At 38.7% G+C, this 21,266-nt stretch overlaps 1 protein-coding gene across 1 annotated transcript in view; it reads left to right on the top strand.

Moving 5' to 3' along the window:
• The window catches only part of SLC35F1 (solute carrier family 35 member F1), a 239,844-nt gene that overhangs the window by 204,842 nt on the left and 13,736 nt on the right, over window positions 1–21,266 (top strand). Inside the window, exons 5-7 of the mRNA XM_065834476.2 lie at window positions 3,852–4,008; window positions 5,439–5,491; window positions 12,537–12,691. Coding sequence (XP_065690548.1) covers window positions 3,852–4,008; window positions 5,439–5,491; window positions 12,537–12,691 — 365 coding nt within the window. The remainder of the gene's footprint in view (window positions 1–3,851; window positions 4,009–5,438; window positions 5,492–12,536; window positions 12,692–21,266) is intronic.

Genomic DNA, 21,266 nt, shown 5'->3' with positions numbered 1-21,266 from the left:
CCCCTGTGGACCATACTATTTACTAGACTAGAAGTTCCATAAGGCTCTGCTAGGCACATACTGCCTACAGCAATCTAGTCTGCTAACTCTTACAGTAAGGGAACATGAATTTGAAGTGCGTCACTGAGAGATTAACAGGTATTTTCCAAACTGTCTACAGGAATTAGGTATAATGTGCAGACATGCTTTCATGGTAGTTTACCTCTTTCTATTGTATCCTGGCTTATGTTTTACATATTACTCAATAGGAAAAGCAATTACTATCAAGTACTTTGTGCTCTCTCACATGCCAAGTATACCTTAAAATAGCACTTTCTTGAACTAATATCCCTGAGGTACCTTAGTACTTGTGTTCTCATAATACACAGGGGTCCCTTACACAGAGGTCTTAAGTGTTTCATGCAGATTTTTCAAGGCACTTCACAGCTTTAGCTTACTACAGTCTCTGAAAAACCGTCACGTCAGTCCTGTTAATAAGAGAATATGTTTAGTCTAAGATGGGACACATTGAGACTGATTTTTAGATATTATTAATATCAGTAATTACAATGAAAATCAAAGAGAAAGAGAGAGAGAAAGAGAAAGATAAAGAGAGAGAGAAAGAGGGAGAAAGAGAAAGAGAGAGAAAGAAAGAAAGAAGGAGAGAGAGAAAGAAAGGAAGGAAGGAAGACAACCACCAACCAAATAAACAAGCAAAAAACTCTTAGTGCTGGGGATTTAGGTAAATATGTGGCAAAGTGGCCTAGTGAGAGTGTGAAAAGTAATTGTGTCAGAACGTAGTTCATATTTAAATGATTTATGTTACACTATAGTGCTATAACTAGTCCCCAAAACATTAACTCCTCTCTGGACTGTAAGTCTTCTACTTCCAGAGAACATTAAATATGCTAACAATTATTAATGCAAAACCTATTTTGCCGAACTATGTTTTGTGTTTCTTAAAAAAAATTACCTGCACTATTAAATTGGTCAAATACAACTGTATTAACCTAGAATTCTTTAGAATGCCTCTAGCCAGTTGATACATATTTCACTGGCGATGAAACCAGTAAATGCATGTGGATTTTACATCCACGAAAATATGTCAGTCTTGGGGGAAAGTTCTGATGTCAGCCTCTTGAGGAAGCAAGGAAAAGGCGTTTGACAAACAGGATGCTAGGAATTATTAGGAAAGAAACAAAAAAAAAATAGTATAAAACATTTTTATGCCAGTATATAAAGTTTTGATGTGCTAACCTCTTGAGCATTACTCTAGTCAGTGCAAGAAAGAAACAACCAGAAAATAAGCCTATAGAAGGAATGGAGAAAGGTGAGAAGGGCATAAAATGGCTTCAGGGTGATGAGACTGTGTGCAGACTGGGACTTTTCATCTCTCAGAAAAGGCAAGAAAGAGACAGATTACGGTAAAGGTACACAAAGTCTTCAGTCGTATGGAGAGGGTCAGTACAAAGTGATTCTTAATATCTCACAATCGAAAAATTATGGTATGCTCAAGGTAATTTTGAAGTATCAGGCTTAAAAGGTAAAAACATGAAGTACTTTTAAATATAATAGCAGGCCAAAAATATACAGACTTTACACAAATTAATGAAGAATCCCTCAAGATCTATTAAGTTTGACTGTCTAATGCAACTTCCTTCTCAGAAAATCCCTAGTCTACTGAGAACTGGCAGATAAAAATCCCTCTGTCCTTCACTATTTCTTTACGTTTTCTTCAGCCACCCTGTGCTGCCCAGTGCCAGAGGAGGACTGGGCTGGGCAGACCTGTACTCTGGCCAGGTCTTGGCTTCCTCTTCTTAAGGTGTTTAAAAGACATGTAGATTAGGTTCTTAGGGATACGGTTTAGAGGTGTACTTGACAGTGTTAGGTTAGTGGTTGGATTCAGTGATCTTAAAGGTCTTTTTCAACCAAAATGATTCTATGATTCTGTGAAAGCCCTGAAGGTTGAGGCTCACACCCTACAAGCATGAGTGCACTTTGGGGAGAGCCATCGTGGTGTGGTGCTCAGGGCCATCCCATCTCTATGGAAACGCTCAGCCTCTGAGCCGTTTTTGTTTTGCAGATGCAAAAGGTTGATATTTTTGTCTCAATAGTTCAGCACAGACAAGCTCTAAGGTCAAAAGCTTTTTTGGTAGTACTTCCCCGAAGTGTCAGTGAGTAACTGTAATAAATACCAAATGAATGAGCTCAGTGAGGGTTGATTGGAGCCACTGTGGAACACTAAATACATCAGGCATATGAAGAGGTTTTGTAAAGTGCTGATGCTTATTTTGAATTAAGGGCATATTCTGTGCCTGATTGCAAAAGAAGGCTAAAAGGAAAATATGTACCAAATCTTAAAAAGATAAATAGTCAAATATAAACATGCTGTCAGTCAAGGTACCTGCAGGACAGAAATTCGGTGACAGACTGGATGTGTTCATGATAGAGAAATCTAGTGATGTTTGCTAAATAAACAGAAGCCACATCTCCTGAGCTGAAAAATGTTGGAGGCTAAGAGAGTGTTACTGGGAGTAGTTTAAATTTTACCCCATTTCTATTTGTTCCTAAACAATTTATACTTTTCTGGTGCTTGTAGCCGGTGCTGGTGACAGGATACTGGATAAATAAACTCTTGGTCTGTTGTCTTATGACCATTCTTATTTTCAGAAATTTCTTCTCACTGGAAATTTCAACACTGTAGTTTGGAATGAAAACTGAAGTCTTAAAAGAATTTCGTAAAGAAAAATGTTGAAAATAACATCTTGAATGAATGAGAATGTTTGGCTTCCATTTTTATTTACTGCAGTGTGCATTTTACAAGTCAATAATAATAAAATCTAAAAAGGCAGGAACTTTAAAAAATAAATCAAGAGATATTTTAAAAGAAAACAAGGTTTCTTTAAAAAAAATACAGTCTAGTGCTTCAGCATTTCTACTGAACCTTTTCAAAGGAAATTCCATTATACCGAGCCTTTTGGAATATGGTTCTGCAGCAATGTCTGACAGCTTTGTGAAGCTGTAGCTCTTGTAGAAATGGTTTAACAAGCCATATGTGCAGAGGGAATTGCATGCATCCACTTGCAAAGTCAAGGCCTCAGTTTTCAAGCTGGAACTTGATCTTGAATAAATCTCTCTCCAGCGCTCCCTTCCCCCCAGTAATAAAAGCCTCCAAGACTTAAAAATGTTTCAGTCAGTCTTTGATTATACGATGTTTTAGTAATTATATATACCTGGGGGTATTGAAAATACATCTCGATGTTCATTGCATGCATTAGGTACTGCAGTGTTATCTGAACCTCTTTTAAAAATCTTGTCACTACCATCACCCTCTCTACACCCCGTCCTTCCTTCTCTCTTTCTTGTCGAACAGCATCATGTGAGAATGAGGTCAATATTGGAGTTGTAATGATTTCTTCACTCATTTCACAGGTAGACAGAATTTTTCAGTTGGTTTCACATCTAAATACTGGACATGTTTTAGGCTGGTTAGATTTCAAGATGAGATGCAAACTGCTCTGTATAGCTGAGTTACATTCTATCTGAAAAAAAGAAAAAAAGTAACAGTAATAAACTAAAAAGGCTTAGTCACTGAACAGTGCCACTTGGTTTCTATATTTTTTTACAAATTTTTCAGATTCAGGTTATCTTATCTACAGCAAGGATAATGCTCTCCCTTCACCTCTGCTAGTTTTTGCTGGGATATTGAATGAACGTTGTTAACATGACAGAACATTTGCATTCAGCTTATTAACGCAGATATGGGCTACTTCTTGATTGAGGATTGAAATCTGCAGGGAGGAACTTGCGATGATTCTAGACAAAAGATAATTGTTTTGACACATTCTGATTTTTTCCCTGTTTATTCCTAGGTGAAAATAAACTGATAGGGGATCTCTTAGTACTGGGTGGAGCAACACTATACGGCATCTCGAACGTTTGCGAGGAGTATATTGTCCGAAATCTGAGCCGAGTGGAATTCCTGGGCATGATTGGACTCTTTGGCTCCTTCTTCAGCGGAATTCAACTGTAAGTGAGCAGATTTAAGCCCCAAGGTCATTCAAATAAGTGCAGCTGTGGCTTTCATTGAGGTGCTCTAACCCTCCCCTTCAAAGGTAGTCATCTCCTGTGGAGGGTAGGCATCCTCTAATTCTGGAATTTGCATCGGTTTTCATATTTCAGATCGGTGGTTTTGAATAAGAATACAAATTTGTACCTAAGTACTCTAATTCAAGGACTGGTGTCCTTGAGGAGTGACTTTGCTTTGAGTAGTTGTCCTTGCTCTTGACTTTGTTTCACAGATCATAATCCATCACTGATCATATCATATTGTTATATGATTCTTTTGTACTGTGTAGTCAATAGTATGATAGCAGCGTTCCTGCATTTAAGTTATATTAACATTTGTTTGTGAGAACAAGAGACGTTAGAGTTTGTTTTCATTATATTATTCAGGAATTGCTGATAAAAGAGGCGTGTGCCTTATGCATGCAAAGACATTGGTTATTTTGCAGGGAAAATAATCTTATTATCCTGTACACAGATTTGCCACATCAGCAGCAAGCAAATTAGAATGTCCAGGATACATCTCTCTAGACCAGATTAATCTGGAAGGCACTGAGTTCCTGCAGTTTCACCATTAGACTTGGTCTTCCATATACAAGCCTTTGTACTCTGTACTTTGTTTTTCAATCTGTGTAACTCCATATTTTATACTTGTTTAAAATAGCTTCCAGACTAGCATGCAGAGTTCTGCACAGCAGGAGTTATCTGGAAATCACACATCAGAGAAGGGAGTTAGCTGAGTGAAGACCTAGCTCCTGAGATACCTAATCTCCAATGGTCTGTTTGTCTGGAAGAGCTGACTTGTTGCCACCTTAGGATTTTCTGGATCTGGGATTTTGATGTTAATGTACAATGCAAGACTTACATGATGTTCGAAGTGGACTTTTGTGGCTTAGCCAAACCTTTGCTTTGTTTCCTGACTTTCATTGCTGTGACTATTTGATGTCTCTCAAAGTGTAACAAATCATTCTCCCCAAAGTCAGCCTGTGGTATTTATTTATTTGGCAACTGCAGAGCTGCTCTGAAGGGTGAATTACTCAAACAGATACTTTATTAATCATTAAAGTTCAAAAGCTTTCAGAATATTAAATCAGAAGAGTAGAAGAAGGTTGAACACGTAGAGGGATGGGCACTTTGAACAGGTACAGGGAGAGCTGGAAATAAACTGGTGGTGATTGTATGCTATCACTTGTGATTACTGCCCTTAAGATCTTTCAAATACATGGGCACAGGGATAATGCCAGAGCGGATTAGCAAAGTGTGATTGTGTTTGGTTCCTACAGAGATTTTTTTATGATAAGGTTATGTATGTTGTTTTGTCCAGCATTTGAATTGAATAAGTGAAAGTAATTTAACTTCTGTTCTCTTCCATTAAATTTTTACTTCTCTTGTAGTGCAATCATGGAACACAAAGAGCTGTTGAAAGTTCCCTGGGACTGGCAAATAGGTAAGAAAACACTTTACATCGTTGAAGATAGTTGCTGAAGGGGGCGTGGAGACAACCAGTGTTTGGAGAGGCAGGCACAAAGGTTCACAGGAGCCAATGTTTGTGACTTTTCTGCCAGTTACTGCCAAAGGTCGAACCACATACCTCATAACCTTTCTTAAATGATCTGTCCTCCCATTGCTGTATTATGCATTCCTTGCACCATTAGGTTAAGCATATGAATGCCACAAGTTAAATATTCAGACAGCCATGAAGTGAAACAATAATAGGGCTCCAGTTCTAACATTCAATGCAACACTGGGACAAATAAATGAGGTAGTCATTAGAAGCCAAACCTTTTCAATGATTGTCAATGAAATAAAATGGAACCTAACAAAAAAAATTTTAAAATCGCAGTACTTGCAGTACTGCATATTATAGCCTCATAAATGCATGTCCAAGGGGAGCATTTCTGTATGCAAATGGCTAGTTGCCTTCCAAGTAGTCTTGGTGGAATATAGCAGCTGTGCCTTTTAGACAAGTTTAGGTAGCATCATGCACAATGAAGCTCTTACGGTATTTTGCTATACAGTGGATTGCACTTTCCTATTTCAGTTTGAAAGCTGAGTTTATGAGCTAAGACTCCCATCTAATTAGTCCAACAAATTATTTGCTGTAAAACCAAATCAACATTTAGGATCGTCCCTAGAAGAATTCTTTTACTATTTGTGACAACAGAAGAAATAAAAGAATACTAATAGCATAGAGCAGATACACGTGAGACTCTACCTCGAGCGCTGCATCCAGCTCTGGTGCTCCAACATAAGAAGGACGTGGACCCATTGGAGTGAGTGCAGAGGAGGCTACAAAGATGTTTGGACCGCTGGAACACTTGTCCTATGAAGACAGGCTGAGCGAGTTGGGGTTGTTCAGCCTGGAGAAAAAGTCTCCGGGGAGACCTTATTACACCTTTCCAGTACTTAAAGAAGACCTACAAGAAAGCTGGAGAGGGACTTTTTTCAAGGACGTGTAGTGATAGGACAAGGGTAATGGCTTTAAACTGAAAGAGGGTAGATTGAGATTAGATATAAAGAAGAGATTCTTCACCATGAGGGTGGTGAGACACTGGAAGAGGCTTCCTAGAGAAGTTGTGGATGCCTCGTTCCTGGAAGTGTTCAAGGCCAGGTTGGATGGGCCTTTGAGCAACCTGGCCTAGTGGAGGGTGTCCCTTCCCATGTCTCAGGGAGTTGGAACAAGATGATCTAGGTGATCTATAAGGTCCTTTCTAACCCAAACCATTCTATGATACTGTGATTGACAACAGCTTGTTAACTAATTTCAGAATTCCAGTCTTGCGCTGGAATTCAAGAACAAAAGGAAAGTTTATGACCTTTGGATAGAGGTACAGGCAACTCAGAAGGATTATAAGAATGCCATGACATTATGCATGGAGAAAATTAGAAGGGCTGAAGCCCAGTTAGAGCTTAATCTGACTACTGCCATAAAAATCAACAAAAAGTCTTTTTATAAATCTATGGGCAACAAAAGGAGGGCTAAGGAAAATGTTCACCCTCTGGTGGATGCAGGGGGAAACATAGTGACAGAGGATGAGGAAGAGGTTGAGGTACTTAATGCCTTCTTTGCCTCTGTCTTTAATAGTAAGACTGTTTGTTCTCTGGGTACACAGCCACCTGAACCAGAAAACAGGGGTGGGAAGCAGAATGAAGCCCAAATAATCCAAAGGGAAATGGTTAGCAACCTGCTACATCACCTAGACATGCACAAGTCTACGGGGCTGGATGAGATCCACCCAAGGGTACTAAGGGAGCTGGTGGAGGTCCTCACCAAACGACTTTCAATTATTTATCAACAGTCCTGGCTAACTGAGAAGGTCCCAGTTGAATGGAAGTTAGCAAATGTGACACCCATCTACAAAAAGGGCCCAAAGGAGGATCTGGAGACTGTCAGTCTGACCTCAGTGCTGGGGAAAGTTATGGAACACATAATTCTGAGTGCCATCCCAGGGAACATACAGGTCAACCAGGGGATCAGGCTCAGTCAGCATGGGTTTATGAAAGGCAGGTCCTGCTTGACCAACCTGATCTCTTTCTATGACAAAGTTACCAGCTTAGAGGATGAAAGAAAGGCTGTGGCTGTTACCTACTTAGACTTTAGTAAAGTCTTTGATACCGTATCCCACAGCATTCTCCTGGAGAAGCTGGCAGCTTGTGGCCTGCATGGGTGAACTCTCTGCTGGGTAAAGAACTGGCTGGATGGCCGGGCCCAAAGAGTTGTGGTGAATGGAGCCAAATCCAGTTGGCAGCCGGTCATGAGCAGTGTTGCCCAGGGCTCAGTATTGTGGCCAGTTCTGTTCAATCTCTTTATCAATGATCTGGACAAGGCGTCGAATGTGCCCTCAGTAAGTTTGCAGACAACAAGTTGTGGAATACACTGTTGATTTCCATAAACTTAGTTCACTGTTTTCTCTCATCTTCATAAACCTTAATAAAAACAGTGTATCTTTCACAAAACACCGCACCTAGAAGTCTTGCAGTTTTGTTGGTTTAGCTGTAAAACTAAATGACAAATAAATTTAAAGTATCCATGGAGAAACACATTCAACTGTGTACTATAAGTGTTTTTGCCGCCTTTAATCTGAGATAATTAGCATAATTGCATCAGTGTTTGTTTATACTTCATGATAAGGTGCTCAGGGACATAATTAATCTAGTACTGATGGAGCTAGCAATGGTCATAGTGAATTAATCTACTATCCGTGTGAATGTCATCTATACTTCCTTGGGAGTTCTGCTGTAACTCAATATTAGTGAAATGTTCTACTAAAATAAAGTCTTACTTGATCTGTGATGCCATTAAAATGTCATTGAAAGTTAGTCAGTAATTCTGAAGCATCCCTGTGCTTCATAAGGAGGAGATCATCTTAGCAAGGACATCATGGATATCTACTTGTTTTGTTAGAGCAATAATTGGAAATGCAGTACAGTTGAACACAGATTAAATGGTGACAATTATGTATAGTTCTGTGTTCTTCCCTGGCTTCCACTGCACTCAATGTGCTTTCCATTGCGTTGGCAGTGATACAAGGTTGTCAAGTAGTGGTTGACAAATCTATGTCAGGGTGTTCACAGCCTTGTCCTGAATACTTACCCACTGCAACAGACTCAAACCTGCAGTCCAGCAGAGTTGAATCACCAGCCTTTGGAATGATAGTGATAAACTCACAGCAGGCAACCTAATAAATAACTCAAGGTGGCCTGTTGCCTTCTGCCATAATTATGCTATTAAGAATGCATGAGCTACCTTTCAACTGATGTAAAATGTGAATAGTTTTTCAATATCAAGATCTACAGCCAGTCTGTTATGTCTATCATGTTTAAAACAGGTTGTGGCTCTCCTGGTTTTAATTTTGGAAATTCCCCTGATACGTAGCATCATCTTCATACTTGACATAGATCAGTGTAACCCTGTGTGAATCCTTGAAGGTTTAAGTATTAATACTTGCTGACAACCTGATTGAAAGAAGAATGATTATACTGTTCTGAGTCATTACATGTGAGACCATGATGTGTTTTGTAAAGTGATACATAAAATAATAACAAATAAACTCGCATCAGTTTTAATTAAGAGAAAAACCAGTTTGAATCTCCAGGAAAGTGTCCTTTATTACCAGGGGTTTGAATATTTCTTAATGGTCTTTATTCCAAGAAGAAAAATTTCCAAGTATGAAAAATTATAACTGATTCCATTTCATCCCAGTGAAACAATAGCTTTTGGAGCAAAACCACGAAGACTAAAACATGCAACATTCAACCAGCATGCTCAGGAACTTAAACAGAAGTTTCCAAGGTCTGTTAGTCTTGGTGGTACTTCGGCTACTTTAGAGCAATCCCTGAGGGCAGGTCCTGCCCATTTGTGTGAAGATGCCTGGTCTTAAGAGAAGTGGGGAAATACTGAGGGTTTTGGGTTTGCTTAGCCTGCAGAAGAGAATGCTTTGGGAGTTACCTATAAGGAGATTATCAAATGGACAGAGCCAAGGTCTTTACAGTGGTGCATGGCAGGAGGATGAGAGACAACAGGATGAAGCTCAGATGAGAGATCTTCAAATGAGAGATCGAATGAGAAAATCTTCACACTGAGAACAGGCAGGCAATGCAGCAGGTTGCCCAGAGAGGAGTCTTCATCCTCAGAGGTTTCAAGACCAAGTTCTGAGCAACTTGGTCTGATCTCACAGCTGAGCCTGGTTTGAGCACGTTTGAACAAGAGACTTTGAGGTCCCTTCCAACCTGAATCACCCCACAATCCTGTGATCCCAGTTCAGACACTTATGAGGCATTCACACCCAATCAGGCAAAACTGGTGACCTTACCTATCAAGGTGAACACTGAAAGACAAGATGAGATTCCTTCCACCAAGTTTAGATACCTGTGATGTGAACATCTAATTTAGACAAATATATTCCCTTTATCATCAGCAACAGTAAACATGCATGACACAAACCATTCTATGCTAAAGCTGCTGTCTAAAAGACGTTGGACAACCTGCACTCTAAAATTTCCAAGTCTATTCATTGGCCACCAACCCTCAGTATGTGTCCAGAGTTAGGTGTAAAGAATCCCACCTAGAGCTGCCTTCATGCCTTTGGTTCAGGACAATGCCAGCACCTCTGAAAGCAGGCAGTTCCAAGTTTCTCAGGGTTTAACACAGACCAGCCAATCAGCAGATCATTGCAAAAGCAGCCCCTCTTACCAATGCCTGCTACAGGCAATCAGTGCCAGTGACTCAGTGCCTGGTTAGACACAGGTCCCAGCACCTGGGACTGCAGCACTAGTGGCAATTCCCAAGGCTGCCATTTGCACTGCAGAGATACCTGAGGAAGATGACTCTCCAAGCCTTTGACTTAAAGCATATTTTTAGTCTGAAAACTAGCTCTCTAAGAAGTAATATCTGAAAATCGTATTATGTTATTTCCAGTTTCCTTGTTGTCACCACTGAATGGCCATGCAGTTGGTGAGTGTTGCATGTATTTTAAAGATGTAAATGAAATACCAATTTACATTCACCTCTGATAGGACAGCTGCAGTTTAAGAAATTTTCCACTGGATCTGAAATGCCCTTTGGAAAAACAGCCTATGCAGTGCATGTATTTGGCTGCCGAAGAATATGAACACGAAGGTAGTACCATAAAATTATACTGTTAGTTGAGAGCATAACTCAGAAAAGCACCTGAATATGTGTGTTAAATCCAGAGTGACTAGCAGGAGCTCAGTGAACCAACTGGTGATTGGTAGACTGTTTTTTGAGAATGCTGACTTTGGGTCCAGAATGGCTTTTCTGTCTGACCTGTTCCTGATTTAAGCCTGGCAGAAGAACTGTCTTAAAGCTCATGTATGCAAACAGATTCTCGTTGATCAAAGCTACACTCCATTTGATGCAATCATTTGCCTACTACAGGAGAGTTGTGGAGTTTGCATAAAGCAATTCTTTCAAGCACTGCCTAAGACTGATTCTATGTTACTCATATAAAATGCACACCGTAAAAATTTGCTACCTGTTAGTAAAAGCAGTTCTTACAATGATTATCCATATTCTGAATAAAAATTCAAATTTGTTACCATGCCATAACAATCAATGTACGCACACTGACATTCTGTGACTGTTGTGTTTGTTTCAAATAAATGTACAATTCAGTTCAGATACTTCTAAGGGACTCAAACTGTCACGACTGATCTTCTCCTTTAGATAGCTTTTCTAAAAAGTGTTTAACTAAGTGCATCAACAAACAGATAGAAATCATAGAGGCTTCCCCCCAACTTCTGATTCCTTTCAGGACTTTGACAATCAGATTTTCTGCAACTTTTAGACAATAATAACATGCTCTGAAGAGCTGGCATGAGTCTAAATATGGGCTTGTGTACGTGTCAGCTGGGAATTTTGCAGCATACGGCAGGCTAAGAAATATTATTTGCATGAGAGCAGATGAGTGAAGTGTTTGCTGTTTTTTTAACTTCATATTGATTAATTTCTCTTGGGACTTATCTAGTAATAACTGAAGCAATGAATTCTTTCCCAGTAAGTTATTTAGGCTTTTAAATGAGATTACATTTTTACTGTAAAGTATTTTTATTATATTAGTGTCTAACAATCTAATTTGTCTGAGGCACTCTGTAAACATGTGGCAAGAACTACTCTTGGCTCTGGAAATCTTTATTAAGAAGGCAGACAAAATGTGGTAGAGAAACAGAGGCATGAAACTGTGAAGTGATTTGTCAGGTTTGGTGGCAGAATAGGACAAGGGTTTGTGTCACTTGAGTGCCATCCTCATGTATTCATCCACTGGCTCATTAACTCCTCTGTAAACACTTTTACATTCATTTTTGTACCCATTCCCAAAAAATATTTGGTGCTTCATCCACCTCAGCCAAACTCACTTGGTGTTGGGGACATTTGAGTTCTCAAGAGACTAAATTTGATGTGTCATAGAATCAAGGAATCATAAGATAGTTTGGGTTGGAAAGGACCTTCAGAGGTCATCTAAGTCCAATCCCCTGCAATGAGCAGGGACATCTTCAACCAGATCAGGTTGCTCAGAGCCCTGTCCAGCCTGGCCTTGAATGTCTCCAGGGATGGGGCATCTACCACCTCTCTGGGCAACCTGTGCCAGTATTTTAGCACCCTCATTTTAAAAAATTTTTCCTCGTGTCTAGCCTGAACCTCACCTCTTCTAGTTTAGAACCATTACTATCGTTTCATCCAAATGTATTTCAGACACGAGATATTCACACCAACTTAAAATAGCACTGCTTTTATGGGAACCACAGAGAAAGGACCTCATGTCCACTGCTGATTTGATTTTCACTAGTTTTCATACGTATTTAGAATGTTACTCTGAGTTTCTCTGTCTATATATGTGTATCTTAATAATTTGGATCCATACTTCCTTGCAAAAGCATTCTTCATTGTTTTCTGAATACACAGCCTTCTTCCCAGCACGAGTCATTTCTGCGGGTTATGGAAAGTCACTTTGCTCCTTGTTTCTCTTCCACAGGCTTGTTGTATGTTGGCTTTAGTGCCTGTATGTTTGGCCTCTACAGCTTTATGCCAGTGGTCATAAAGAAAACCAGTGCTACTGCCGTCAACCTCTCCCTGCTCACAGCTGACCTGTACAGCCTCTTCTGTGGATTATTCCTCTTCCACTACAAGGTATGTGGAAATGAGAAATGTATGTGGGTGATAGCAGTGTGTCTGAAGAAACATCAATGCAGAACAATGAAACAAAGAAGCCACCAAGCTTTGTTAGATCTAAACAGTAAAAGTGCAGATTTTTTTTACACTTCAGGCTTCCCACACCAAAACCAAATTTATTTTATTATTTTGAGTTGCTAAAGAGAGCTTATTTAGTCTCATTGCTACAAATTCTAAGATTTGAGTACCTGTATCACTAATTTCATTTTACTTATCAGGGTAACTTGCAGCTGCTGTGACCAGACCCAGGGTGAGCAGCATGAAGGGAAGAACTCTTCCAAAACTCCCATAGAATCTTTTTGCCCAGTAACAAGGTTGTTTCATTCATGCTGATTCTGAATTTATGATTTATAATTGTCCTTTCTTGTCAGCGAAACCAATGGCTTGCCTGTTAAGTGTAAATGCCAAAATATACAGCAAATTTGTGTTGAAGTTAAACTTTTACCTGTCGGATCCTCTAATACTTAAAATATTGTGTTGTATACACACATATTTGGTCTCCAATTGCAAGGAATGGCACTTGATTGTTCACAAATATCCCCCCAAGTCTCCATTGCATGCAAGTGGCATCAGGGTGCAGGAGGCAACTGCTTTGAACCATAACTTATTCATAAGAGAAAGGTAACTTGATAGCTAAAATGGTGGCCCAGAGAAGTGTTAGGTAAGTGAAAGCTTTAAAATACTGAGTAGCTAACAAGCCCCAATCAGATTTTGTGATACTAGTGGTACGTACATCAATATGAATGAGACAGTGGAAGTTCGAAGCTTCTGAGTCCAGCATAAAATTGGTTTTCCATATTGCCTTTTTATCTTGGTTTTATGGCTTTAAGAATTTTGCAGGCAGAAGGAAAGCAAATACAAGATACAAAAATTTTGCTAAGAACAAAATGTAAAGGTTGTCTGCTACTTTGCAGGTCTGTCTCATGGTAATTTGGTTCCTAGTTCTTTCTGCCCCACACTTCAAATCCAAAGTGTTTGACACTAGCTAAAATTAGCTGAAAGTTGTTATCCTCTCTTAACAACATTATTTGATACCTATAGCAAAATAGTCTATTTTTTTTAATCAAAATGTCTTCTGTTACACAATAAAATACAGACAAGTTTAATTCTGGAAATAGTTGTGGTGTTGCTTTAGCAAAATCAAATTCCTTTTAGAGGCAGAAACTCAAAAGGCAGAAGGTGTTGGAAAGCTTTGTGCTCAGCATCACTCAAACCTGACCAAAAAAAAAAAAAAAAAAGCAGTTTTGCAAATGCAGACCTTAAATTTCAGGCACTTGAAAGGCAGAAGATACATAACAGGTTTCAGTTTTGTCCTGTGTTTGATTGTTTGATACATTGACAGAGCCAGGAAGGCAGAATTTTCAACCTCATTGACCGCCTGTCTTTCTACTGTATGTGCATGTCAGCTGTTGACCACAGTGGCACCTTGGCTCCCGCTTTAAGAGCTGTACTGAAAAAGTGGTCAGGAGGAGAGACTCTGCAAGGTTTTCTGGTTGAAAGCAAGGTCTCATCATCTGTCCTAATAAACCGATCAAGTTCCACCTCTGAAGTAGCTGGTTGGACCTTCTGCCCCTTACTCCTCTGATTAGAAAACTGTTTGAAAATCTCATTCTCCTGCAGCTAACCATTTCATGCAATCTTCTTCACAAACTCTTATCAAACTCCTAGATCAGCCTATTTAGGGTTTTTACCTCCACTGCTCTCCTTGGGATACAGTCTCAGAACATCACTCCTCCAACAACTAGAAACCTTCTTATTTCCAGCATAAATTTACTTGTGGCTGGTTTTACTCGATTGGTACATCAATAGAGAACAACCATATCCTCTCTCTTCCTCTAGTTCACTAATCAGAGCAAGCCAAAATCTTACCTGTTCCTCTGAGCACCTCTCTGTTCTTCTCTGCACCTCATCTGGTTGGATTTATCACAGAATCATCAAACAGTTTGCATTGGAAGGGACCTTAGAGATCATGTAGTTGCAACTCCCCTGCCAGTGGCAAGGACATCTTCCACTAGATCAGGTTGCTCAAAGCCTCATCCAACCTGGCCTTGAACACTTCCAAGGATGGGGCGACCACAGCTTCTCTGGGCAGCCTGTTCCAGTGCCTCACCACCCTCATGGGGCAGAGTTATTTTTTGCTTAGAAGGTGTTCTTTTTTACATTTTAGTCTCGGCCTTAGCTTTATTTTTATGTGATTTTTCAAAAGTTCCTACTTTTCATTTGCCAGCTCTATGTTGTGCTTTAGTCATTCTAAGCAAATTGGGTTCTCACTAAATAATCTAAGCAGTTTATTTTATGTTTTCCACCAGCATACTGATTGTGTTCTGCACCAGCAGGTTGAGTCACACTATATTATATCATTACCTAGCAAGCCAAGCACAATCAATTATGTTCTGCCTTGGCAAATTCATTCATTATTTTATCCAAGATGCAGCTATAAAAATTCAGGATTTCTGGATATAGTAGCAATTTGAAGTACCAAATGAAGAAAATGCATATATTACATAGTAAATCAAAGAAGTCATTCATCTTGATTTAGGATCATAGAGAGTATCTGTGACAAAGGAGTTGGCTACACAGATAAACTTTATACTCAAAACCTTTCAGCACTATAAATCTGAAATTATGCTGGTTGAAACCGCATTTACTGCTGCTTACTGATGCTTCTAAAAATGATGTTTCAATGCTAACTCCCTCCAATGGAAGGGAGCAGATGACAGCCTTCCTGCTACATCAGAAACAAGCCATAAAAGTCATTTTCAACATAATGGAGAAGAGGGTGTACAAGTTGAGGGCAATCGGTTCCAATTTAATTTTTACCAGCACAGATCTTAAGCAATGCCCATAAACTGTGGATTTACACAGGCTTCAATGAGATGAAATTAGCCCTTACTGGAAACAAAGGAGAAGAATTAGGAGCATGTGCTTTACCATCCTGATCCAAATCACTGAAGCCAGTATGAGCTTTTCTGCAGACTTCAGTGGGTGTTAATTCATTTTCCTAAATTAGGAAAGTCTGCCACTCCAGGAATAACCTTAAAAAAGTCACAGTTTCATGACTGTGGGAATAAAGACCATGCCTTATTGTGATTCCATATGCTTCAGACTGTCCTATTTTTTTGTTCGTGGAGGATGAATATGATGTCTGTGGTTTGAGAGCAGAAGGTAGAATTGGTTTGGTTTGGAGGAGGATTGTTTGTTTATTAGTTTGATTTTTACTTGGCAGCCATCCATAAACACCTGAGAGACTTTTCCCAATCATCTAACCAAGCTGAGAAAATACTTCAAATTATGTTCTCGCTTTTTGGTTTTTTTAAACTTATCTGCAAGTATAAGCTGAAGTCAGTAAGATCCTTTTCTTTGCTTGCACTTGTTAGAGGACTGACATTTGTGTATTTTAAACTTTTATAGTGGTTCTGTCAGTGGCGCATCATTATTTCCAGTAGAGCAGGCAGCACAGTCTAAACAACTAGTTTCTGTATTATTGCTTCCTCAGTCATATACTTCAGGATTATTTTCCTGGTGAAATATCAGATATGCAAGCTGCTTGACCCATAAGTCCTCTAGTTGAATGGAATTTAATCTCTCAGGGCATTTATCCTGGTGAAGGCTTTCGAGCCTCTGATAATAATGAGGATAAACCATATTAATAGTTAATTTTTTATGCCAGTGGTAATGTGCAGAAACCTACATGAGTGTTTCCTTTTCTTTTCCAAACTACCAAATTTCTTTTAGTGGGACTCCTTCTCAACAGTTCCATTCCCATGAAGCTGTATTGTCTGTGCACCTTTCACCTAAGTGGCATTTTAAAAGCTGCTTTTCAGATGTCTTTAAATTCCTTTATTTATTTATTGCCATTTTCTCCTCCAAATAATAACCAATTAGAAAATAGTTAGGCTTCCATATTTGAAGAGCAGCCTTGAGTGGGAAAGGAGTCCGGAGTGTCTGTGGTCACACTTGAATATACATTCCTGTGACAGAAATGGCCACAGCCGCTCACTGTTTGTGTGATGGTGCAGAATGCAGTACAATAAAACAGCTATGAAGTAAAATGACACAAGAGAGTAGAAGCTGGAAAACAAAATTACTCCTACCAAGATGTTGCACAGTCTGACAGTAGATTTTAACAACACAGGATGGATATGGCAGCTTTCTGAAAATCCTGTGTTGTTAAAAGGATATCTCTTCTATCTTGCAATAGATTCATTAGTTGCAAAGCATGAATAGTGAAACACAGATACTCACTGTTTTGGAGCCATCAAAAAAGAGTGTAAAAGAAGTGGCATTCATATTGCAGAAGTTGTGATGAAAGCTTCAATTTCAATAACATTTTTTCAGTTGCTCATCATAAATGTCAAATTTTTTGTAGGTTGTTTTCAGGGCTTTTAGCTTGGGGGTTTTTTGTTGTTGTTTTGGGTTTTTTTGGTCTCAGAATACAGCTCACAACAGAACAGGTTAGGAGTTTTCTAGCAAAATACGTTTTTGTTGGAAACGCCTAATTATCAAAACAGAAGTGCTAAGTGAAAACATCCTGTTTTCAGTATGGTCCCAAGGAAACATAGGCTGGCATTTCTCAGTCCCTGACTGTTGTTTTACTCACTCATCTAAGATGTCACAGTGGCACATGGTTTCCGATGTTTTTGGCCAGGTATCCCAGGACTGGAAGATCTCAAGTATGAGAAAACACCAGTTATGCAGCTCATGGATTCTGGAAGCAGGAGAAAAAATATCAGTCCTGCACTAGGCAGCCCAGAATCACAAGAAGGAGCTTTCAAGGCATCCAGGCATCTGCCATGGAGATAATCCTGGCAGCTGCATCCAGCAGGTGCCAGAGTTTCCAGCAAACATACTTTAGAAAAAACAGCTATAGGTGTTTCCTAAGAGAAACAAGTGAAGGATTTCTGTTCTTGAAAAAGCTTCAGTTTCTACTTCTCCTCTCCATTTAGAAATGTTTTTCTTTAATTACCGAACAATGGTTTGGTTTCCTAGCCAGGAACTAGTTCATATTTACAGCAAGAGAACAGCTGGGAGTTGATCTGCCTACCTATGCATGGGTTTATGTTCTATTGACTACATAATTTAGATTCCTTAATATTCTTAGTGAATGCCTGGTTAACAGAGTTTACTGGCAATAGGACTGTTCTGTGCCTTGCTGCTCCATGCCTGGTTGTCAAGTGATGATAGTAGGATTTTTGCATTTTTGTATCAATTATTAGATGGTCATATTTCTTTCTCCATTTCTCCCCTTTTTATTGTCTGTAACTTTTGCATCAAATCTTGTTATGTCTCAGTATCACATCATCCTACATAGCATTAAGTATTAAAATGTAAAAGTATTTGTTTGCAATTTCTAAAGAGCTTTTATGCTCTTTTTAAATACCTGTGTAAGGCAGGTAAGCAACTAAATTTTCATTTGTGTAAAAGATGTTTGAGTCCAGTTGAAACTCATATAATCACTAAGTAGAACCAATTTCAGACTGCAGTAAGAAGTAGTTTATACTGACAATCCAACCAGTCAGGAAAAAAAAAAGCACCACTATGTGGTGCCTTTGGTCATACTGGATAGCAAAGTGCTTAATGGATAGTGACTACTCAAAAGAATACATGAAATAAAAAATAATGTAAATATTAACTGTAGTAAACAAATGTGTAAAATCAGCCTGTTCACAGACAGTCTCCAGAGAAAGAAAATAAATAGAATATCTACCTGTACAATCTACTTAAATTGATGGTCAGACTTGCTTGCAATGAACTCCTTCAGTGCTCTGATGTACAAGGCACTGGGAAACAGTTTCCTTACCTTATAGCAAGAAGTTGTTATTTTCCAAACTAAATCATGAGCAAAGGTTTTGAGACCTAGTATAGAACCTATTTGTTTCCTCTAATTTTTCATACAAAATGAAGAGGAACCACAGAGTTTTAAGAGTCCAACACTGACATTTCTCTATATGGACAATGTTATGCTGAAGGTCGGCAATGCTTTCAGTTATAAAATACTCTTTCTTAAGTGTCTTCAATAAATAGTTGTCTTTGGAGAATGAGTTGAACGTGGATAAATAAACAGGAATGTACTTTGACTGCTTGAACTGTCATGGGACCTGAACTTTCAACTCCTTGCAGAATGCTGAGTCTTCATCACTTTATTAGCCAGGTAGGTAAGAGGGAGCTGTGTTTAGGGAACTAGTGAGAAATGGTAATAGAACTGCGGGAGTGTGCAATTCAGGATGCTGTTTCGTTTTGTATGTAATTCGAAGGCACTGCTGTCTGCAGTCAGAACAGGCAATCCCACCAGTCTCCTCTGTCCCCAAGCTCAACAACACTCCAGACACATGAGCACTGTAGCATCAAAGGCAGGCAACAGCATTGTACTGGTGGAACATGCAACAATATCCTTATATTTAGCATAACGCCTCCATTTGTCAATCATTTTCATTTGGAGTTAATAATTGAATATTATTATATTTAAGAAATGCAAAAAGCCAAATATCGTAACAATGGGTTTGAGCACTTGGAGACAAATAACAGTCATCTCACATTACCTTGTTTGAATTAGTTTTTGTGTTTCGATATAAGGAAAAAGGTGTTCAGAGATTGCTTAAATATACCACAAGAGTACATTATGAAGTTTAATTCTTACACTCTGAAGGAAACAAATATTGTTTTGGAAAGAGTAATGGAGTCAGGTGGAAGGTAAAGGTGAAGTGCTTATATTCTCACCCACTATGTAAGTGCAGACATATTAATGAAAATCTTCTTGTTAATGGAAATAATTAACTCTTGAATGGCAAATCTTCAACAAAACCATTTGGTTTTTAGAGGTGGTGGTTAGTATGGATTGAAAAAGGGAAATTGGGAGAGTGGAACAATACACAAGAAAATGGTTCAAATGGACTGCAGAAAGCAAAAAATATTGTAACAATACTGCCTTTTTCTTTATTACAAGAAAAAGTGCAGACAGAAAAACATAACAAAGGCATCCTATTAAAAGAGATGGCTCTTACCAACAACATGCTTTTTCTAAATGATAGTTAATGAATATGAAAACAAAGACCAAGAGGCTTAGCTTCATAATTATTTGTGGGGAAAAAAATTAAATGAGAACCTCAGCATTTCTGAGGTCAAGCATACTTTTGAAGACAAGGGATTACAATGAATGTGTCAAGTTACATACCTCAGCAATAATTTGCACATCAGAGGAGACAGTCAAAAAAAGTAATGAATTAGCAAAGCAGCAGCTGCATTCAAAAGCTTAAATAAGGTTCAGATACTGAAAATCTACAAGTATTTTCAGATTAAGGTTCCTCAAATTTAATACTATTTCCACCTTAGCCTATGGAAACAAAGACTAGAAGTTCCTCAGAGATTTAGACAGAATCATCTTTGAAAGCAAATGTTAAGGGTTAAACACAATAGCTGCATTATAAATTTGGAGATTTCTTGCAGAATTGAGCAAGTCCTTGTTTTCAGAAGTTACCAGAAAAGAAGGTAGAATATTTTAGAAGCGTGTTAAGAATTATGCCTGGCCATCCACGTGGTCCATGAGCCATTGGGAAGAAACATAGGTAAAATTGGAAATTAATGAATTAATCTGTTTTGACTAACCAACTGGATTGAAGTGCTTAATCCAGTCGTGCCTCCTACCAGGCAGATCCATGAATGCTACATACATACAGTGTTAAAGCATCCAATTTACCTTCTATTTCCTACCACAATGGAGGAATGGCTCAACAGGCAGACAGAAGACATAACTTCTACATAATTTCAATCTAAGCAGTAGGATATTTTATTAACTGCTAGAAAGTCTTCAAAAAGCATATTCTTTTTGTCTAAACTCCCCCTTCCCGCTAAACTGGAAGCTTTCAAACCAATGATAGGGGATAAATGCTTGTCATCAGCACTGCTGCTAAGCAACTTATCTTAATTAACTGGAGTAAAGTTCTGGAGTTCTTCCCAGCACCTGCATGTGTTAAGTTTAGCAAGCACAACTATCTGCTCTTTCAGGTGATTGAAAGGCTCATAATCAGTCTGAAGGAGATTTGAAATAGCTTTGATTCAAAGTAATCTGGATTTTTACAAGAGAACTTGTAAAGGAGACCTCCAGATGCAACTGGACAAACTATCCCTTTAAAAATTGTTAGAAATAAATAAAGACGAAATAAGGAATAATGAATAATCACAAAAGAAAACTTAATTGTGCAGCTGAAAATGGAGTAAAGCCCACTTGCTCTAAAAGATAAACCAAGCTTGACAATTACGAAGAAAGTGAAAGAGCAAAAAGTTCATCTTGTATATGAAGAGAAGAAATAGTTTCACTATGCAAAAACAGCAGAGGCCAAAATTAAACAACATTTAGTTTGGCACCAAAACAAAATTGGGACCTTCTGTCATATTCAGGAAAGATGAGAGTTAAATATTAAGATAATGCACAATAATCAATAGAAATGGAAACAACTACATCAGAAGTAGAAACAGAACACAATAACCTGAATACTATCAAGCTTGGGAATATAGACAGTTGGAAGAACTGTATACG

The sequence above is a fragment of the Patagioenas fasciata genome, chromosome 3 (assembly GCF_037038585.1).
Source record: "Patagioenas fasciata isolate bPatFas1 chromosome 3, bPatFas1.hap1, whole genome shotgun sequence".
NCBI classification, from domain to species: domain Eukaryota; kingdom Metazoa; phylum Chordata; class Aves; order Columbiformes; family Columbidae; genus Patagioenas; species Patagioenas fasciata.
This window is presented reverse-complemented; position numbering and strand designations above follow the sequence as displayed.